At 42.6% G+C, this 23079-nt stretch overlaps 1 protein-coding gene across 2 annotated transcripts in view; it reads right to left on the bottom strand.

Annotated features, from left to right (window-relative positions):
* Positions 1-5465: 5465 nt before the first annotated feature.
* The window catches only part of necab2 (N-terminal EF-hand calcium binding protein 2), a 131643-nt gene continuing 114029 nt past the window's right edge, over positions 5466-23079 (bottom strand). For both annotated transcript variants that reach the window (XM_014149085.3, XM_014149086.3), the window contains 4 exons: positions 15218-15330; positions 11580-11657; positions 8445-8536; positions 5466-7469 (listed from right to left, as the gene is read on the bottom strand). In XM_014149085.3, the coding sequence (XP_014004560.1) occupies positions 7441-7469; positions 8445-8536; positions 11580-11657; positions 15218-15330 (312 nt within the window). In that variant the 3' untranslated portion in view covers positions 5466-7440. The remainder of the gene's footprint in view (positions 7470-8444; positions 8537-11579; positions 11658-15217; positions 15331-23079) is intronic.

The following is a 23079-nucleotide window of genomic DNA, read 5'->3' as shown; positions in this document are numbered from 1 at the left end:
AGGTAGAGCCTGTCTGCATTCGTAGCGTTTGGGTAGCCATCCAAGGCTGCTAAGAATGTCTCAGTGTCGTTTGGCTTTCCTGGAACAGGGTCGAAGAGGCGGAAGGTTTTGACGATTTTGTCAAGACGATCCCCGCCAAGTGCGCGGGGAGCATCTGCACTCTCCCGTGGGGAATTGTGGGCCGAGAGGCCAAGAGGAAAAGTCAAGCTGTGGTTGTGTTGGCGAGGAGGCCCCCAATTCACTGTGGGCCAAATGGCCAAGAGAAAGAGGCTGAAATCTCCTGTCATCTACATTCCCTCGTTCTCTGAGCTCCGGATGTGAGCTAGGTTGCTTGGTTTGGTTGTCCCGCGATAGCGCATGACTGTTCTGGAGTTTCTCCAGATGATACCTAAGGGTGGTGTTCTGCTGCATTGCAGAGTCCACCTGGGAATTGAGGGTGTTTATTTTAGACACGTAGGTGTCGCCCTTGCTCCGCTCGGCCTGTTTCAGCTGTTGGAATAGAGCATCATTGCTTTGAGTGGTTTCATTCACAACCGTTTGCAGGGCATCAAGTTGCTCGCCCCATTTTCTAGCTAGCTCGTCCGATTCATCTAGTTTTGCGTGGACTTCATCGTATTTAGTTTTGGCTAAAACGAGTTGTTCCTTTAAAATACAGACTTGGTCAAGAGTTGGTTCGCTTTCTTTGTTATAAGTGTTAGACAGATCTTCCAATTTATCTGTTCTCACACACAGATCCTCGGCTAGCAGTAGCTTATCTTTTTCGGCTTTCGATGCCAGCTCCCTGGTTCTCTCCACCTGTGCCCTGAACTCCCCAGCTTCCTGCTCGTGCCTCTGCTGGGCACTGAGGTACTGGTGCACTGTCCACCTCTGCTGGTGGGCATAGTTGAGGGCTAAACTGGAGAGAACCTTCACAAGGCCTCCGCCTGATGGTCTATTTTGAATAGCGTCTGTCGCAATGTCTGCATTTTTCTCGCTTATGGCATCGAAATCTGACATTTTCAGCCCCTCGGCATAGTTAGGATATGCATCGTTGCTGAGGTCAGAGATCAATCTTTCCGTGGGTGAAGGTCCACTGATTAGAGGAGAAATGGGTGGAAACCCATCTGATGGATTGCTCATTGTTATGCTTATCAGTTATTTCAATTTACGTAATGTTTGGGTTTTTGAGTTGGAGGCTGCAAACACGATATAACTCAGTTTGTAAACGTCAATGAATCATCAAGACTGGGTCAGTAATGTGAGTTGGTTATTACTGAACTTGCCAAAACAGTTTTTAATTGATTAAATCGATTTTAATGATAAATCTAACCTGTATAGGCTATTTGGGAATTTTAACTTTAATTCACCTGAAAGAGTTGCTATCCCTAAGTTAACGTTTGAAAAGTTTAACGATGTCTCATTGGTTAGAACACAGTTTGCATAATGTAGCAATTTAATGTATGTATAAATTGAATGAGACAATGATATCCAATCAGTTGAGACTGGTTAGATATCGTACAGCATAACCTGAATTATTTTTAAATAATTACTGGTGATTCTTCACCACCGGAGGTCACTGTTAACACAAGCTAAATCGACCAGGTACCAGTGAAGGTAGAATTTCACAATACTGTTAAAAAGGTCTCCCTAAACACCATTAAGCTGGTAAAACAGATTTATTCTATTAATCAATTTGAATGATTAGTCAACCCTGTATAGGCTAAAGGAATTAGCTTTAATTAACCTGAAATAGTTGCTATATCTCAGTTAACGTGGAACAGTTTAACCATGTCTCATTGGTTATGACACATTCGTGTGTGTATTATTCCCATAACCAACCTGGAAAGGTAGTGTATCAATTTAATGTATGTATAAAATTGAATGAGACAATGATATCCAATCAGTTAAGACTGGTTTGATATCTTACAGCGTAACCTGAATTATTTCACGAAAAATGACTGGCGATTTTTCGCCAGAGGTTATGGATAGCGCAAGCTGAGATCTCACAGGATTCCCGCCTAGCGCGAGAATTCACTATGAACAAAGGGGAAAACAAAAATGGCTGCTCCCCTTTGTTAGCTTAGCATCTGGCGCAATGCTTAGCTTTCCTTGCGCGGGGTTTCCACCTCGCCACACAAGGGAAGTTCCCTCCAACAAGGGAACAGGTTTACTAGGTGATGTCTCACATTCAACCCTGAAACTCTTCACGTTACCAAACGCGAGAGGTAGAGAGATAATAACTTCGCTTCGGTCAAACTAATATATCTACTCTAATTTCCGTAATGGCTGGCTCATATGTCCTCTGCTCTAGGAATTGCTTATGACCGAATCAGATCACTCCTGAAAGCGACCGACAGAAATAACAGTACGTTGGGCCCAACTAGTATTATTCTCAGAATGCCTGCATCGGCTGGTACATATGCCCTAGCTCGTAGCATTCAGTAGACCCCCCTCACACTGGCTTCCGTCAGATATACCACGGGGGTCGCTCTCTCCCGACCAGTATCTGGGTGAAATGGAACGACACACACACACACACACACTTCTCTCCCGCACTAGTCCTGGCTATAGCTATTAATGGAATGTATATATCTTGCTACACAATTGATATGGTATTACCCAATAGTGCGGCCTAGTCCTATCTTAGACTCCTCACAGGGGGCACCAATATGTTGTGACGTTGTATTAGTTAATGTGACGACTGTTGCTCATCGAATGATTAACGGTTTATAATTGCGTGATTAAATGAATCAAGCAATGAATCAAGCAATTATTAACTCATTAACCTGGGGCACCATGGGAAAATTAGTTTTATTGAGTTTCTATTTCCCAAATCAACTCAAAGAATATCATAATATCGATTTTACAACAGTCGCTAATTAATCAATTTCCTCGAATAGTCTCATTCTGAACGTCGCATAATCCGGGAATTTGCACGGACCCGGGTCCCACCAATGAGTTTACCACACCAATCTTAGTTGATTATTTATTTACTAGCAAGCTAACTTGATGATAAAAGATACGCATACACAAAACACAGTCTAGGCTATTGATTAGGACTTAGTATAACGGGCCAACACACTATGGCGCGTGTTACCCAAAATGGGGATTTAAAAGAGAGAGAAAAAAGGAAAGTACACGAGAGAAATATACATTTGGGTGCATTTGTCAGCTATGCTTATTTTAACCCTAGCCTTGCCCCGAATTGCCGCTCTTATGGGTCAGAATATAATGATGTAATTACGTGTTGGAGGTCTCAGATGGGAAGCTCCGCGTGGCTTGTTTAGGCTGCTCAAGGACGCACTTCTCCGACACAACTCTCTGGTTGTCCTCACGATGTCAGTGTCCCTTTTGGCTTAGTGGTCTGATTTCTCTCCCTTTCTCTGATAGTGTCGTCTGAGGACAGACAGTTCTGTATATCAGAGCTCACAGAGTAGGAATGTAACAGCGTAGATATCACGATTCGATGAAGAGCGGAGGCTAGGTGGTTCGGCTTGAATTCACCCGCTTAGACACAGCTACTCATCCGTAGCTTGGGTAGAAAAAGATTTCTTTGTCTTCAACCTTGTGTTGCGTTTTGGATTTCGTAAAACTTTTATTAGACCTTGGCTGCAGCCTGGGGTCACTTTAGTCTGATATGTTAATTCTTAACTCACATGTCTTATACCTTCGGGTCAGAAGTGGGCGTAACCGCCTTTAGGGCAATTCTCTGGGCGTATCAAGTTGAGAGGCAAGGCCTAGATTTGACTCAAATCCAATTTTAGACAACTAACTTCACATTTCATCTTTACCAAAACATTCTCTTTGATTTGGATATTTTCCACACAACGTACAATGTATAAACATCAGGCATATACTGGGAAAACTCTTAAAGGTACAATGTTTTCATAATAACGTCATAACCTTTAACAACAAGACAAAAATTACATACATTTTCATATTCCATCTATCGTCATGACCACCACTGTGGCTGACGGAAACCATTGTTCCAAAGTCCCTTTATTGCATGTTTAATGTTCTGAGGCCAGTTCTCCATAGTGAGGACAAAGGAATTTCTCTCTGGCCTAAGATTTATCATGGGCGTGAGGAGTCATAAAATCCCCACATCTTCAGACACCTAGATCTCTCCTCCTCTGTTGGGGGTTGAGAGATACTCTGTAGGGTTGTGGTCTCCTGTAACCTGACCTGATCAGGACAGTCATGACACTAGTGACTTTAATAATGCCACTTTAATAATGTTTATATATCTTGCATCACTCATCTCATATGTATATACTGTATTTTATACCATCTATTGCATCTTGCCTATGCCGCTCTGTCATTGCTCATCCATATATTTATATGTATATATTCTTATTCCATTCCTTTACTTAGATTTGTCTGTATTAGGTAGTTGTTGTGGAATTGTTAAATTACATGTTAGATATTGCTGCACTGTCGGAACTAGAAGCACAAGCATTTCGCTACACTCACAATATCTGATAACCGTATGTATGTGACCAATAAAACTTGATTTGAAGGAAATACGAATGAAAGGTTTACATAATTGGTAAAACATTTTTTTACCAGTATTTTTAGCCATAACATGTTGACAGAATGGCCATAGAGTGAGCATGTCATGGGGGGTGGGGGAGAAAGTGAGTTATTTTCACTTTTTGTAAATTTAGATTTACATTGTAGTCATTTAGCAAACACTCTTATCCAGAGCAACTTCAAATCAAATGATATTAGTCACATGCTTCGTAAACAACCGTGGTAGACTAACGGTGAAATGCTTATGAGCCCTTCCCAACAATGCAGAGAGAAAGATAATAGAAAAGTAAAACACGTAATAATAAAAACACAGAGTAATGATAACTTGGCGCAGGGTACCAGTACCAAGTCGATGTGCAGGGGTACCAAGTAATTGAGGTAGAATAGGAATAAAGTCACATATAATAAACAGTAGCAGAGGTGTATGAGATTAGTAAAAACAGTTTGTGCAAAAAGGGTCAATGCAGATGCGGGTAGCTATTTCATTAACTATTTAGCAGTTTTATGGTTTGGGGGTAGATGCTGTTCAGGGTTCTGTTGGTTCTAGACGTGGAGCAATTAGGGTTAAGTGCCTTGCTCAAAGGCACATCAATAGATCTTTTTTTTACCTAGTCGACTCTGGGATTCGTAACAGCGACCTTTCGGTTACTGGCCCATCGCTCTTAAGTGCAAGGCTTCCTGCTGCCCTAAATGTTTGTCTTGTGTATAAAGGTGTTTGCATTGATATTTTGAATGAACAAATTGTGTATTCTCGTGTAGATTGCTAACTCAAGATACAATTCTGCCTTCTGTGTACAGTATATTGATATTCATCATTGTATTGACATGTTTGTCAGAAGTAAAAAAATGTTTAATAGGAAATATGCACTGGCACTTGTTTCGCTTGTGTTCATACAACATGACGCCTGCATGCTTTCCCAGAAATGTAAAGCAATCAAGCAACAGATTCATGGTTTATTTCAGTATTACCATTTTATTGAGTTGCATCACTCTACATTGTCTAGAATTTCAACAACGTTAAGACTAAATATAGAACTTGCATCCCTGCAATAAGTCTCTACACTCAAAGAGAGAAAGCCATTTTACTGAAACATACATAAGTATAAGAATTAGTATTTCATTAAACATTGCCATAAAAGTGAATGTTCATTCTGTATGGCATTTTCTATTCATATATATTTTTGTTTTGTCTGTCCTTTATAGGAATACTATAAAAGAAAAATAAGAAATGCACAAAACCCATTGAAAATAGCATGGCTAAATACTACAGCAAATAAGTTACTGGACATTCATTTTAACATGCACTCAAGTGAGGGATAAGGAGAAAAAAATTGATTGCACAGTTTAGGGAACAGCCAGGAATGTTATAGAAATAGTATTGGCATTTTTTTTTGTCTGGCTGGCTCTGACCTGTTCATACAGAACCCAACAGAAGCAACGGATAAATAGAAAACCTTTCCAGTAGAATTTCCCCATGTCTGTCAACAAGGGATCCATGCTCTTGCTCCATTCTGTAATACTGATGCTGAGGCTAATATAAAGCCCAAGGCGTGCTATTAGTTATTGATTAATATCACAGGTGCATTAACACTGAGAAGTCCAGGGTTCTCTCAAGGTAAAGTGTAATGTGGCCTAGCACCAGAGATTGAACTGGACATGAGTTCATTCCATTTCAGTGGTGGTCCTAGTTATGATCAAAGGCAAGTAAACAAACCGTTTTATTTATTTTACAGTGCACAAGGATAGTATTTGTTATTACTTACTTGATATTTTCTGAGAATGTTATCCTGGGGAGGGAGAGGTTAAGGACAGGCTTGTCATGACCTTCATGTGCTTACAGGACAAACTAAGAAATTCAATGGCGAAGTAGGTGAAATAGTCCGCCCTCTAAAGGTTGATCAAGATGAGTGATTCATACATTATTCTTTATAACATTCATATTTTGATAATTTCTAATACTTTATATATCTTTAATCGCTATATTCCATGAATGTACATTGTGGTTTTTGACTGGGTCTCTGTATGATCATGTTGATTTCAGGTTGGTGAAATTGGGGTTGGACAAAGTCGTCATGGTCCTAGATGTGCACAAGAGGTTCCTCTCTAACTGGGTTGGTGGGTGAACATTCTGATATATTTTCTGTTACTATCATTTTGCTTGATAGGCGTGTAAACATCTCCTTTTTGCTCAATTGCAATGAACATTGTGATTGTAATATGGGGCTGTGCGTTAGATGTTTAAAATCTAATTAGTGTGTGTTTATGGGAAATCCTACCTAGGTACCCACTTACAACCTCAACCATATGCTGATGTTTAAGGCTTGAGATTGTGTTGGTCAAAAAGGGAACTGCTGCAGCAAACCAAGTTTTGCTACTTTTGTAGTAATTGCTTTTTCTTCATAATTTTGCACTGTATCACTAAAGACGTCAATACAAATATAATTATAATATAACATTTTTTCATATAATTTTACTAGACTTTAACAGCTAATATATCCAGTGCTGATTCATACATGTACTTTTAACACAACGGAAAAAACAACCTTAACTGCTTGATAGAGACGAATGTTGAGCGCTCTATTAGTCTACCATTAGCAGTAGCAGGTTCATGTCTTTAGTCAAAATGGATGACATGCACGAGAGCCTCAAAAGCAGGTTAACTGTTCACCTCATTTCTACCATGACTTGAGGGTGAACGATACGATGAAGAAATGCATTGGATGGAGGTAATCTCGCTTTAATGCACTGTTCAATATTCACTGCAATTGACGCATTCCATTTTGCCTCAATATCAAACAGACACTGTGTAAACATGTACTTACAAAAGAGAGAAAGAGAGGGGTTGTGAGGGTGAGAGAGAGGGTGAGGGTTAAGGGGGAGCTAAGGATGGGGGGTGTTGCAGACTCAGGCAATCTGGCCCCACCCCAGTCAGTCTCTGCTCAGGCTGCACCAGGCGGCTGCAGGGAGAGAGACAGAGTAGGAGTTCAGTTAAGACACAAGCAACTCAGGAATACAGAAAAACAAGTCTATCATTAACACACTCACACATTGACACTCACATCTACTGTTTCTCTGCTCAAATGTGATAATACAGTGATGATACACTGCGTAATATAATTCAAATTGAATGTCATACATTTTCAGGTTTGTCTGGGCTAAGGCCTTATGCGTTCATGCCAATAACAATAAGTCCACAACAATAAATATCAAGGCATGTGCTTTCCCTGACTGTTCCTGCTCTATATTGAACAGATCTCTCCCCAGTAGGTTCCCTTGCATTAAGGGCTCCCCATCCATCCCAGACACATGGCACTATGCCAGCATCCCTCTCCAACCTGGACTCAGAGCATTTCGTATTATTCCTACGTATATCCAAGACACTCCATTTAGTACAATATGCTACGTTTTGTATGGTATGTATTCATTTGTGGATGTCCATCACCAATTTCATATGATATGTTACGAATTACAATTCGTATGATATGTTACGGATAATAGCTAGGTGGATAATGTTAGCTGGGTTAGGGTTAGGGTTCAGTTTAGGAGTTAGGTTAAACGGTTAGGGTTAGGGGAAGGGTTAGCTAAAAGGGTTAGCTTTAGGTGAAGGGTTAGATAAAATAGTTAAGGTTAGGAAAAGGGTTAGCTAACATGCTAAGTAGTTGGAAAGTAGCAAAAAAGTAGTAAGTAAGCTAAAATGCTAAAGTTGTCTGTGATGAGATTCAAACTCGCAACTTTTGTGTTACTAGACATTTGCATTATACGCCCACCCATCTACCCCGACCAACCACCCTCCTTTTGTTTTGCCTTATGTAAGTGTCTGTCTTATGTAACCATAGCAAACGTAACATATCATACTAAATCGAGTGTCTCAGATTTATGTACAGAACAATATGAAATTCTCTGAGACCTGGTTGCCCTCTCAGGAGACTAACCTGGCACAGCAACAGTAGACACAGCCTCAGGCTGGCACAGAGTGTCCACTTTAACATGTTGAAAGGCCTTGGAGGACGCAGTCTGGAGGTGTCTGAGGACAGAGGTGGAGGGCATAAGATCACACAAAGACAGACGCGGACACATGCACGCTCACTCACTTCTTCAGTATGCCCCATAGATTATATTGTGATTGTGAGCAGTAAAATATTAATGAGAACATACAAGATAAAGATGCATTACAGCCTCAGCACATCCCCAAAAACATCAATAAGTAATTATGTCAGCCTTATTCTAGCTGTAGCTAGATTACGCTACTGCTACTCTCTGTTCATCATATATGCATAGTCACTTTAACCATATCTACATGTACATACTACCTCAATCAGCCTGACTAACCGGTGTCTGTATGTAGCCTCACTACTTTTATAGCCTCGCTACTGTATATATCCTGTCTTTTTACTGTTGTTTTATTTCTTTACCTACCCATTGTTCACCTAATACCTTTTTTGCACTATTGGTTAGAGCCTGTAAGTAAGCATTTCACTATAAGGTCTACACCTGTTGTATTCGGCGCACATGACAAATAGACTTTGATTTGATTTGATCCCTGCTGCTGTAGAGTCACATACTGTACATCTGGTGGTCTGTGCCGTTTAAGATGAGGGAGGATGATTCTTTTTTGTTTTTATTACAGCATATTGGATGACTGTCATTCATATTCCATTCACCCAGCTCAATGTAACGTCGATAGGTTTAGGCTACTACATTATACTCACATTTTCCCTATGAATGAAAGTTTACAACATACTGTAGGTGCACACATGTCAACTGGCTACAATCATTTGTACAGTATACAGTTAGTAAGCAGTTTAGCATTTACACCGGTGGGCCCCGGTGACAATAAATGAATAAAACCAAAAGCTTACCCTGACTTGGAAAAGTCATAGTATTGTGTTGGATAGTCATAGTTAGCTAACTAACATACATCCCTCTATTTGAGCCGGGTGTTTTAGTAGGCTAAACTGTCTAGCTGCATTTGCTAGCTAAGTAAGTGAAAGTGAAAATGAAAAAAAAGACTAAATATCTCTCTCTTGCTTCTCCTTCATTTTTTCAGAAATTAATTACTGTTTTTCTCTCTCTTTGAGTCAACTACTCACCACATTTCATGCACTGCAGTGCTAGCTAGCTGTAGCTTATGCTTTCAGGACTAGATTCATTCTCTGATCCTTTGTTTGGGTGGACAACATGTCAGTTTATGCTGAAAGAGCTCTGATCGGTTAGAGGACGTCCTCCGGGAAGTTGACATAATTACTGTGTAAGGCTATGGAAGGGGGTGAGAACCATGAGCCTCCTAGGTTTTGTATTGAAGTCAATGTACCCAGAGGAGGACGGAAGCTAGCTGTCCTCTGGCTACACCATGGTGCTACCATACAGACTGCTGTTTTTTTTCTATTTAACCATTATTTACCTAGGCAAGTCAGTTAAGAACAAATTCTTATTTACAATGAAGGCCTAGGAACAGTGGGTTAACTGCCTTGTTCAGGGGAAGAATGACAGATTTTTACATTGTCAGCCATTGAGGCTACTGTAGACCTGAATAGCAGAACAGTGTATTTTATCAGTTATTTGGTCACGTGAATATATTTAATATAGTTTTATCTAAAAATTATAACTTTTTAAATGTTTCACTATTTTTATTTTTATGAAATTCACTGAGGAGGATGGTCATCCTCTTCCTCCTCTGAGGAGCCTCCACTGACCTCAGGAGTCTACTTAACCAGAGACTGACTCCAGATGTTACCTTAGTATGAACAACAAAAACACTAAGCAACGATGGCTCTTCTGTATTCATCTACTCAATCATGTAAGAAATACACACACAGTGCATAGTGAGTCTACACATCCCTTGCAGTCTTCACATTTTGCTGCCTTAAAATATATTTTTGAAATTAATTAGGTTTTTGTACTCCACACTTCTATAGTTTAAGAAAAAGTACAGGATATTTTCCAAATTAATGATTTACATATTTTTTTAAAGGATGTCTTCACACCCCAGAGTTAATACTTGGTGGAAGCACCTTTGGCAGCCATTACAGCTGCGAAACATTTTGAATAAGATTCTACCAACTTTGGGTGGTGGACAATTCCTGATACACATGGGAAACTGTTGAGCATGAAAAACCCAGAAGCGTTGCAGTTCTTGACACAAACCGCTGTGCCAGGCATTTACTACCATACCCCGTTCAAAGGCACTTAAATCTTTTGTCCTGACCATTCACCCTCTGAATGGCACAATCCATGTCTCAATTCTCTCAAGGCTTAAAAATCCTTCTTTAACCTGTCTCCTCCCCTTCATCTACACCGATTTGAAGTGGATTAAACAACTGACATTAATAAGGGACCATAATGTAGATTTCATCTGGATTCACCTATGTCATGGAAAGAGCGGTGTTCATAATGTTTTGTACACTCAGTGTAAATCTATTGTTTTTGTCAAAATTGTTCAAGCTCAGTAAATTTGGTTGGGAGTCATTGATGGATAGCAATATTCAAACCTTGTCTCTGGAATGAGACAGGACCATTCAGGAACACACAACACCTATTGGAAAGCCATTCCAGTGTGTCTTTTGCATTAACATGTGTGTAATTGTCACGCTAAAAAAAGAAAACTATCCCAGGGGTAAGGTATCTAGAAGACTAACTTTTTTATCTGGCCTTTGCTCCTTTGATATTTATTTTTATCTTGATCTTTTATTCCTTTGGAAAATGTTTTATACTTTTTCTTTAACTTTGAAAGTGTGTAGTAGGTTGTGTAGATCGGTAGAATTTAAACGTTTTTTAATCCCTTTTGAGATTAAGTTTTAAAGCAGAAAAATGTGAAGACTGCAAGGGGTGTGTAGACTTTCACTAGCGACTGTATCTCATAAAAGAACCGTGCATACAAAATAGTAGTTATTCACTAATTCGGATCGGATGTAGATAATGATACAAAAATATCAAATGATTGTGCATTATTGATTCCATCTTTTCTGGGAATTGGACCTATGGGATTATAAGAAGACCAATGAGTCAAGGTTCAGGAGATGTGGGAGAGAGAGGAACAAGGTCAAATCTGACACATATCTAGGTCTTACTTTTTCCACTCCTCCTCTCCATCCCAGAACTCATACACCACGAAGGAGAGTCCATCCGGCAGCCGCACTGCAGTCACACTGAGAAAGAAAGGAATAAAAAAGAGAGTAAGACATTGGAAAGTCAATAATGCGCAGTGGAAATTGGAGAACTTTGAAATATTCTAATAGAGTTAATTGCCAATAAGCATATGTAGAAGTAGTTATGTGTGGTAGTTAAGCAAAGAAACACTTTCACACCACATAAACCATAGCAGTAGACACCCATAGTCTTCCACTGGAGGGCAGTAGTGGATGAGTTGTGCCTCGGGTTTAGTGCAGTAGAACAGTTCTACTGTATGAGCTGGGTTTTATAATTGCTTCCATCACAGTGGAGCTCACAACTCCACTGGAGAGACTCCTGACATGTCTTATTGACCCGCTGAATGCTTCCATTACGGCTAGCAGCTCTCTGTCGGAGGTAACATCTATATTAGACCACTACATTGTTTCATTTGAAGGGCAGATGCTGTGCAAGGCTCAACAATCACATTAATCAAACCAAAGAAACATTATGTCCAAGCCAGTGTGTGTCCATCTAAAAGAAAGCTGTGGACAGTGGGAGGTTGATTTAGTGTGCGTCTGTGCATTAATTTATGTGCTTCCTTCCCATAACTTTGCCAGCGTTTGTGTGTATTTGAGTCTGAGTTCAATGACTAAAAAGAAGGACATATTCTTATGGAGTTTGACAGGATGTATTAGTACCATATATAAGCACTTATAGGAACCAAGAGTAAAGCGATGAGAGGGAGGAAAAGAAAGTGTCAGACCTAGATTGTGGTGGTGTGTGAGACTAGAAAAGACACAAGAAAATTGCCTATTCAGCAGCAGCAGTAGAAGCAGTACAGACTCAGAGTCCAATTCCTCAGTGATAAATTATTCACCGACCCTATGTGCATTATGATGAGATTACAAAACGCTGCTGACAACACGCGGCCCATTTCCTGGACTTGGCTCAAGGGAGTCTTTCTGAAACGGACTGTAGAGGAACTCGTCCTTTTGAACTGAGTCTTACACGGCCTAAGAATCTGCTGCTACATTGATTTACATGATAGGAAATAAGATACATTTGAAGTCGGAAGTTTGCATACACCTTAGCCAAATACATTTAAACTCAGTTTTTCACAATTCCTGAAATTTAATCCTCATAAAAATTCCCTGTCTTAGGTCAGTTAGGACCACCACTTTATTTTAAGACTGTGAAATGTCAGAATAATAGTAGAGAAAAGGATTTATTTCAGCCCATTTGCGACCAAGCTTTAACTTCCTGACTGATGTCTTGAGATTTTGCTATATATCCAAATAATTTTCCTTACTCATGATGCCATCTATTTTGTTAAGTGCACTAGTCCCTCCTGCAGCAAAGCACCCCCACAACATGATGCTGCCAACCCCATGCATCACGGTTGGGATGGTGTTCTTCGGCTTGCAAACCTCCCCCTTTTTCCTCCAAACATAACGGTGGTCGTTATGTCCAAACAGTTCTATTTTTGTTTCATCAGACCAGAGGACATTTCTCCAAAAAGTACGATCTTTCTCCCCATGTGCAGTTGCAAACCGTAGTTGGGCTTTTTTATGGCGGTTTTGGAGCAGTGGCTTCTTCCTTGCTGAGCGGCCTTTCAGGTTATGTCTATATAGGACTTGTTTTACTTTGGATATAGATACTTTTGTACCTGTTTCCTCCAGCATCTTCACAAGGTCCTTTACTGTTGTTCTGGGATTGATTTGCACTTTTCGCACCAAAGTACGTTCATCTCTAGGAGACAGAAGGCATCTCCTTCCTGAGCGGTATGACGGCTGCGTGGTCTCATTGTGACGATCGTCGTAAGGAGAAGACCAAGGTGCAGCGTGGTAAGTGTTCATATTTCTATTTTATTTAACTCAAAACACTAAATCAAAATAATAAACAACGAAAAACTAACGTCACGTTCTGCAGGCTTACTGAGCTGTACAAAAACAAGATCCCACACTGAAGGAGGGAAAAGGGCTGCCTAAGTATGATTCCCAATCAGAGACAACGATAGACAGCTGCCTCTGATTGAAAACCATACTAGGCCAATCAAAGGAAAAAAACAACATAGAAATATAACACATAGAATGCCAACCCACACCCTGACCTAACAAAATAGAGAAATAAAACGTCTCTCTCAGGTCAGGGCGTGACACCCATGGTGTTTATACTTGCGTACTATTGTTTGTACAGATAAACGGGGTACCTTCAGGTGTTTGGAAATTGCTCCCAAGGATGAACCAGACTTGTGGAGGTCTACATTTTTTTTCTTGAGGTCTTGGCTGATTTCTTTTGATTTTCCCATGATGTCAAGCAAAGAGGCTCTGAGTTTGAAGGTAGGCCTTGAAATACATCCACAGGTACACCTCCAACTGACTCAAATTATGTCAATTAGTCTATCAGAAGCTTCAAAAGCCATGACATCATTTTCTGGAATTTTCCAAGCTGTTTAAAAGGCACAGTCAACTTAGTGTATGTAAACTTCTGACCCACTGGAATTGTGATACAGTGAATTATAAGGGAAATAATCTGTCTGTAAACAATTGTTGGGAAAATTACTTGTGTCATGCACAAAGTAGATGTCCTAACCGACTTGCCAAAACTATAGAAATTTGTGGAGTACGTGTAGTACAATCCATAATATAATATAAATATATATATAAAATCAGAGCACAACTTAATGACATAGATCAATAATGAATTCCACTCAGTAAAACAAGTTTTAATGACTCCAACCTAAGTGTATGTAAACTTCTGACTTCAACTGTACATGTCATCTTCTCTACAAAGCAGCTCTTGATAAATAAATATCCTCGCTACGACAGCAATGCTCTAGTGTATTTGGAGGTTGTGTAGTAGGCTACCTCAGAGCAAAAGATCAGGGGCTCTGTCCAACTAAATCCAGCTTTCTCTAATCTGCTCAACCCTATTTTCCACTCCATGGTCCCTTGTCACATGGAGATTCCTCCTAGTTGATGATGGTTGTGGCGAGGCAGAGGAGAACAGCGTGTCTAACAGGTTTATCTAGCGGCCAGACACCTTTCACAGGTCTGATTGCCTCTTCAGTCCACATGCAGCACATCCTTTCTCTGTCAGATGGATTCTCAGCCATTACTAACCTGCACACACCAGCACTCAGAGGCTCTCTGTCTCTCCCCATCTCCCTCAACCAAGGTCACTGTAATGTTGACTTATTTGTCCTCTTTATTTACTCATATCTATTCATGTTCTCTCCCCTGAGCTTCCTGCCATTATACCGGGGGATGGGTTTAGTACCTTGCTGAGCATTGTGACAAAACAAGCATTATGAAGGCACAGCCCATCACTCCAGAGATGAATATGAGGATTTGTAAAGGCATGACACAATCGTGTTAACAAAGAAATGTGTCAGTGCAGAAGTCACTGGCGTCAAGCATCAGTCTCGCATATTAAAATGTGTATTGAGGATTGCTAAAGTACTTGAGCAGGGTTCCACAAATAACCAGTTAGGTTGGGAATAGATCAGCCATAAATAAAACACACACACAGCAGACAAAAGGTCACTATTATGAAAGATTGACAATGACAGATAAAGGGAAATAGGTGGACCCACTGGAAGCAGTCTCTTTGGGCAGAGACATTCTTCAGGTACTGCTTCAGGGCCTCGCAGAACTCTCCCAGCTGCTTCTGGGATACCGCCATCTCCTGACGAATCAAGTACAGGGACTGGGAGAGAGAAAGACAAAGGAAGAGAGAGGGGTTGAGAAAAAGAGGTAGATAAAAACAGAGAGGAAACAAAATCCATTATATCGTGTGATGGGAATGCTCTGTGGAGTGCTTGCAGTCTGCCATATAACATTTACATTACATTACATTTAAGTCATTTAGCAGACGCTCTTATCCAGAGCGACTTACAAAATGGTGCATTCACCTTATGATATCCAGTGGAACAACCACTTTACAATAGTGCATCTAAATATTTTAAGGGGGGGGGGGGGTTAGAAGGATTACTTTATCCTATCCTAGGTATTCCTTAAAGAGGTGGGGTTTCAGGTGTCTCCGGAAGGTGGTGATTGACTCCGCTGTCCTGGTGTCGTGAAGGAGCTTGTTCCACCATTGGGGTGCCAGAGCAGCGAACAGTTTTGACTGGGCTGAGCGGGAACTGTGCTTCCTCAGAGGTAGGGGGGCCAGCAGGCCAGTGGTGGATGAACGCAGTGCCCTTGTTTGGGTGTAGGGCCTGATCAGAGCCTGAAGGTATGGAGGTGCCGTTCCCTTCACAGCTCCGTAGGCAATCACCATGGTCTTGTAGCGGATGCGAGCTTCAACTGGAAGCCAGTGGAGAGAGCGGAGGAGCGGGGTGACGTGAGAGAACTTGGGAAGGTTGAACACCAGACGGGCTGCGGTGTTCTGGATGAGTTGTAGGGGTTTAATGGCACAGGCAGGGAGCCCAGCCAACAGCGAGTTGCAGTAATCCAGACGGGAGATGACAAGTGCCTGGATTAGGACCTGCGCGGCTTCCTGTGTGAGGCAGGGTCGTACTCTGCGAATGTTGTAGAGCATGAACCTACAGGATCGGGTCACCGCCTTGATGTTAGTGGAGAACGACAGGGTGTTGTCCAGGATCACGCCAAGGTTCTTAGCACTCTGGGAGGAGGACACAAGGGAGTTGTCAACCGTGATGGCGAGATCATGGAACGGGCAGTCCTTCCCCGGGAGGAAGAGCAGCTCCGTCTTGCCGAGGTTCAGCTTGAGCTGGTGATCCGTCATCCACACTGATATGTCTGACAGACATGCAGAGATGCGATTCGCCGCCTGGTTATCAGAAGGGGGAAAGGAGAAGATTAATTGTGTGTCGTCTGCATAGCAATGATAGGAGAGACCATGTGAGGATATGACAGAGCCAAGTGACTTGGTGTATAGCGAGAATAGGAGAGGGCCTAGAACAGAGCCCTGGGGGACACCAGTGGTGAGAGCGCATGGTGCGGAGACAGATTCTCGCCACGCCACCTGGTAGGAGCGACCTGTCAGGTAGGACGCAATCCAAGCGTGGGCCGCGCCGGAGATGCCCAACTCGGAGAGGGTGGAGAGGAGGATCTGATGGTTCACAGTATCAAAGGCAGCAGATAGGTCTAGAAGTATGAGAGCAGAGGAGAGAGAGTTAGCTTTAGCAGTGCAGAGAGCCTCCGTGACACAGAGAAGAGCAGTCTCAGTTGAATGCCCAGTCTTGAAACCTGACTGATTAGGATCAAGAAGGTCATTCTGAGAGAGATAGCAGGAGAGCTGGCCAAGGACGGCACGTTCAAGAGTTTTGGAGAGAAAAGAAAGAAGGGATACTGGTCTGTAGTTGTTGACATCGGAGGGATCGAGTGTAGGTTTTTTCAGAAGGGGTGCAACTCTCGCTCTCTTGAAGACAGAAGGGACGTAGCCAGCGGTCAAGGATGAGTTGATGAGCGAGGTGAGGAAGGGGAGAAGGTCTCCGGAAATGGTCTGGAGAAGAGAGGAGGGGATAGGGTCAAGTGGGCAGGTTGTTGGGCGGCCGGCCGTCACAAGACGCGAGATTTCATCTGGAGAGAGAGGGGAGAAAGAGGTCAAAGCACAGGGTAGGGCAGTGTGAGCAGGACCAGCGGTGTCGTTTGACTTAGCAAACGAGGATCGGATATCGTCAACCTTCTTTTCAAAATGGTTGACGAAGTCATCCGCAGAGAGGGAGGAGGGGGGGGGGGAGGGGGAGGAGGATTCAGGAGGGAGGAGAAGGTAGCAAAGAGCTTCCTAGGGTTAGAGGCAGATGCTTGGAATTTAGAGTGGTAGAAAGTGGCTTTAGCAGCAGAGACAGAAGAGGAGAATGTAGAGAGGAGTGAGTGAAAGGATGCCAGGTCCGCAGGGAGGCGAGTTTTCCTCCATTTCCGCTCGGCTGCCCGGAGCCCTGTTCTGTGAGCTCGTAGTGAGTCGTCGAGCCACGGAGCAGGAGGGGAGGACCGAGCCGGCCTGGAGGATAGGGGACAGAGAAAATCAAAGGATGCAGAAAGGGAGGAGAGGAGGGTTGAGGAGGCAGAATCAGGAGATAGGTTGGAGAAGGTTTGAGCAGAGGGAAGAGATGATAGGATGGAAGAGGAGAGAGTAGCGGGAGAGAGAGAGCGAAGGTTGGGACGGCGCAATACCATCCGAGTAGGGGCAGAGTGAGAAGTGTTGGATGAGAGCAAGAGGGAAAAGGATACAAGGTAGTGGTCGGAGATTTGGAGGGGAGTTGCAATGAGATTAGTGGAAGAACAGCATCTAGTAAAGATGAGGTCAAGCGTATTGCCTGCCTTGTGAGTAGGGGGGGAAGGTGAGAGGGTGAGGTCAAAAGAGGAGAGGAGTGGAAAGAAGGAGGCAGAGAGGAATGAGTCAAAGGTAGACGTGGGGAGGTTAAAGTCACCCAGAACTGTGAGAGGTGAGCCATCCTCAGGAAAGGAACTTATCAAGGCGTCAAGCTCATTGATGAACTCTCCAAGGGAACCTGGAGGGCGATAAATGATAAGGATGTTAAGCTTGAAAGGGCTGGTAACTGTGACAGCATGGAATTCAAATGAGGAGATAGACAGATGGGTCAGGGGAGAAAGAGAGAATGTCCACTTGGGAGAGATGAGGATTCCAGTGCCACCACCCCGCTGGCTCGATGCTCTAGGGGTATGCGAGAACACGTGGGCAGACGAAGAGAGAGCAGTAGGAGTAGCAGTGTTATCTGTGGTAATCATGGTATTGCAGATTGCCATTTTTGCCAGATCAGTTGCCAATAGAAAGTAATGGTTAAGGCTAATCCAGCAATATCAAGTAGGATATTCCCACTGAATATAAGCATTAGGAAAGAGCTTAGGCATATGAAAGAGAACTAATTATTGTCATACCCCTCTCTTACTCTATAAACAAAACTAATTTGCATAATGTTTGCGCTATCTTCAGGATTAATGTGTTATCTTTAGGGAGAGTTCATAATTTACTGGGTTGAGGGGGGTCCAAAATAGGGGAGGGTTGTCTAATATATATTTTTTGCTATGGGGAGGGTAGAGTATTTTTTCCTGGGTTTACAATCGCCCTTTTGCAAGTGTTGGTTCGCCCCCCGAACCAACACTTGCACTTGACCCCCGGCTTTGCTGATAGCTAATTTACTGAGGAAAAGTGTACTTACTATGCCAGTAATATTTGGTTGTCCCACCTAGCTATCTTTTTATTTATTTATGGGAACAGCAGTTTAATATGGTTATTCAAGAGCTGTACAGTTTGTCCACAGTAAAGGAACTCAGTACTCCTCTTTGATTGATATTGTCTCTGACAACAAGCTGCTGCTGTTGGAGCTGGTTGCCATGGAGCCATTTCCGGGGTCAGCAAGGCTGGATGGGGTAAGGGTCAGGGTGGTTGTGGTCTTAGAGGCCTGCTGGGACAGCTCCTTGGCTCACCTGTTCTGAAACCAGATCTGTACCTGTCTCTCTGAGAGGCTGAGGCTCAGGGCCAGCTATGTCTTCCTCCTGATGGTGATGTAGCGGCTGTTCTGGAACCAGATCTGTACCTGTCTCTCTGAGAGGCTGAGGCTCAGGGCCAGCTATGTCTTCCTCCTGATGGTGATTTAGCGGCTGTACTGGAACCAGATCTGTACCTGTCTCTCTGAGAGGCTGAGGCTCAAGGCCAGCTATGTCTTCCTCCTGATGGTGATGTAGCGGCTGTTCTGGAACCAGATCTGTATCTGTCTCTCTGAGAGGCTGAGGCTCAGGGCCAGCTCTGTCTTCCTCCTGATGGTGATGTAGCGGCTGTACTGGGACCAGATCTGTAGCTATCTCTCTGAGAGGCTGAGGCTCAGGGCCAGCTCTGTCTTCCTCCTGATGGTGATGTAGCGGCTGTACTGGAACCAGATCTGTACCTATCTCTCTGAGAGGCTGAGGCTCAGGGCCAGCTCTGTCTTCCTCCTGATGGTGATGTAGCGGCTGTACTGGAACTCCTTCTCTAGCTCTAGGCGCTGCTGGTCTGTGTACACCACCCTGTACTTTCCTTGCTGGGCGTCTTCAATCCTGTACTGGATGAATGTACATTGTGTCTGATTCAGTCGTACGAGTTTCTTCTCTCGGAGTACTGCCCAGCAGGTGAGTTGAGTGATGGAAGAGCTCCCGGCCCCGGAGGCAGGATGGATGTCAGATCTGGGGAACCACACGGTGACCACTCCTCTCGTGGAGATGCAAAGTAAACGGATTTCCCCACTTCCCTGTCGTCTGGGCATGTGGGTCATTGATGCATGTGACGTCATGATAACCACAGAAATCCGTATATTTAATTAAGTTCTGACTGTTCAGCGTTTGAGTCGGGTGTCTCACAGAATTTGAGTACTCTCTGGTGTTTTTATCCAGCAAGTAACTCACGTACATCTCAATTAATTAACTCCTCTGCGCATGGTAATAAAAAAATTATAACACCAATTATTTAGAAATTCCTAGAAATCTATCTATGTGACTTGACCTATGACGCACCTGTTGACGCACCTTACCCCACTTTTTTTTATTTAAAAAAACCCCAAATGGGTGGATCAGCTTTAATATTGTAAATAGATTGTGGGTTCTATCAATGTAATTGTCTGCATAATTTCCAATCCTGCATGTATATATTTATATACAGTACCAGTCAAAAGTTTGGGTTTTTCTTTATTTGTACTATTTTCTACATTGTAGAATAATAGTGAAGATATCAAAACGACGAAATAACACATATGGAATCATGCAGTAACCAAAAAAGTGTTAAACAAATCAACATCTATTTTAGATTTGAGATTCTTCAAAGTAGCCACCCTTTGCATTGATGACAGCTTTGCACACTCTTGGCATTCTCTCAACCAGCTTCATGAGGTAGTCACCTGGAATGCATTTCAATTAACAGGTGTGACTTGTTAAAAGTTAATTTGTGGAAATTCTTTCCTTCTTAATGCGTTTGAGCCAATCAGTTGTGTTGTGACAAGGAAGGGGTGGTATACAGAAGATAGCACTATTTGGTAAAAGACCCAGTCCATATTTTGCCATGAACAGCTCAAATAAGCAAAGAGAAACGACAGTCCATATCATTACTTTAAGTAATGAAGGTCAGTCAATACGGAAAACTTTGAACATTTCTTCAAGTGCAGTCGCAAAAACCATCCAGCGCTATGATGAATTTGGCTCTCATGACGTTCGCCACAGGAAAGGAAGACCCAGAGTCACCTCTGCTGCGGAAGATAAGTTCATTAGAGTTACCAGCCTCAGAAAATGCAGCCCAAATAAATGCTTCACAGAGCTCAAGTGACACATCTCAACATCAACTGTTCAGATGACACTGCGTGAATCAGGCCTTCATGGTCGAATTGCTCCAAAGAAACCACTACTTAATGAAAATAGCGCAGACAGTGAGGGCTGCCTCGCTTCTAGTCCTTAGGAAACTTTGCAGTATTTCGTTTTTTTGACATTGTTAGCCCAGAAAATCTTGTGTTATAACATACAACCGGGAAGAACTATTGGATATCAGAGTGGCGTCAACTTACCAGCACTACGACCAGGAATACAACTTTCCCAAAGCGGAGTCTTTATCCGCACCACCCAGGGCATTTGAACTGATTCCAGAGGCCGACCCAAAACAACGCCGCTGGAGCAGAGGGAGTCGGTTCGGTCTTCTAGTCAGACGTCGGAGGCGCGCACACCACCCACCGCTTCCGAGTATATTACTCGCTAATGTCCAGTCCTTAGATAACAAAGTTGACGAAATCAGGGCAAGGGTTGCTTTCCAGAGAGACATCAGGGATTGTAACATACTCTGTTTCACGGAAACATGGCTCTCTCAGGATATGCTGTCGGAGTCGGTACAGCCACCGGGATTCTCAGTACATTGCGCTGACAGGAATACAAATCTTCCTGGGAAGAAGAAGGGCAGGGATGTATGTTTCATGATTAACGACTCATGGTGTAATTGTAACAACACCTGACCTAGAATTCCTCACAATCAAATGCCGACCGTATTATTTCCCAGGAGAATTCTCTTAGTTTATTGTCACAGCCGTGTATATCCCCCCTCAAGCCGATACCAAGACAGCTCCCAAGGAACTTCACTGGACTTTATGCAAACTAGAAACCATAAACAGTTGAAGTCGGAAGTTTTTTTAATTTGTAATTTTACCTTTATTTAACTAAAAAGTCTTATTTACAATAAGGGCATAGGAACAGTGGGTTAACTGCCTTGTTCAGGGGCAGAATGACAGAGCTTGACCTTGTCAGCTCGGGGATTTGATCTAGCAACCTTTCGGTTACTGGCCCAACACTCTAACAACTAGGCTTAGGTTGGTTGGAGTCCACTTAGGTTGGAGTCATTAAAACTTGTTTTTCAACCACTACACAAATATCTTGTTAACAAACTATAGTTTTGGCAAGTCGGTTAGGACATCTACTTTGTGCATGACACAAGTCATTTTTCCAACAATTGTTTACAGACAGATTATTTAACTTAAAATTCGCTGTATCACAATTCCAGTGGGTCAGAAGTTTACATACATTAAGTTGACTGTGCCTTTAAACAGCTTGGAAAATTCCAGAAAATGATGTCATGGCTTTAGAAGCTTCTGATGGGCTAATTGACATAATTTGAGTCAGTTGGAGGTGTACCTGTGGATGTATTTCAAGGCCTATATTCAAACTCAGTGCCTCTGCTTGACATCATGGGAAAATCAAAAGAAAATCAGCCAAGACCTTAGGAAAAGAATTGTAGACCTCCACAAGTCTGGTTCATCCTTGGGAGCAATTTCCAAATGCCTGAAGGTACCTCGTGTATCTGTACAAACAATAGTACGCAAGTATAAACCCAGGAAGGAGACGCGTTCTGTCTCCTAGAGATGAACGTACTTTGGTGCGAAAAGTGCAAATCAATCCCAGACAACAGCAGAGGACCTTGTGAAGGTGCTGGAGGAAACAGGTACAAAAGTATCTATATCCAAAGTAAAACGAGTCCTACATCGTCATAACCTGAAAGGCCGCTCAGCAAGGAAGAAGCCACTGCTCCAAAACCGCCATAAAAAAGCCAGACTACGGTTTGCAACTGCACATGGGGACGAAGATCATACTTTTTGGAGAAATGTCCTCTGGTCTGATGAAACAAAAATAGAACTGTTTGGCCATAATGACCCTCGATATGTTTGGAGGAAAAAGGGGGACGCTTGCAAGCCGAAGAACACCATCCCAACCGTGAAGCACGGGGGTGGCAACATCATGTTGTGGGGGTGCTTTGCTGCAGGAGGGACTGGTGCACTTCACAAAATAGATGGCATTATGAGTAGGGAAAATTAAGTGGATATATTGAAGCAACATCTCAAGACATCAATCAGGAACTTATAGCTTGGTCGCAAATGGGACTTCCGAATGGACAATGACCCCAAGCATACTTCCAAAGTTGTGGCAAAATGGCTTAAGGACAACAAAGTCAAGGTATTGGAGTGGCCATCAC

This window comes from Salmo salar, chromosome 16 (assembly GCF_965601325.2).
Source record: "Salmo salar chromosome 16, fSalSal1, whole genome shotgun sequence".
In the NCBI taxonomy this organism is placed as follows: Eukaryota; Metazoa; Chordata; class Actinopteri; order Salmoniformes; family Salmonidae; genus Salmo; species Salmo salar.
Note: the sequence above shows the minus strand (reverse complement) of the source record. Positions and strands in the feature narration are given on the sequence as shown.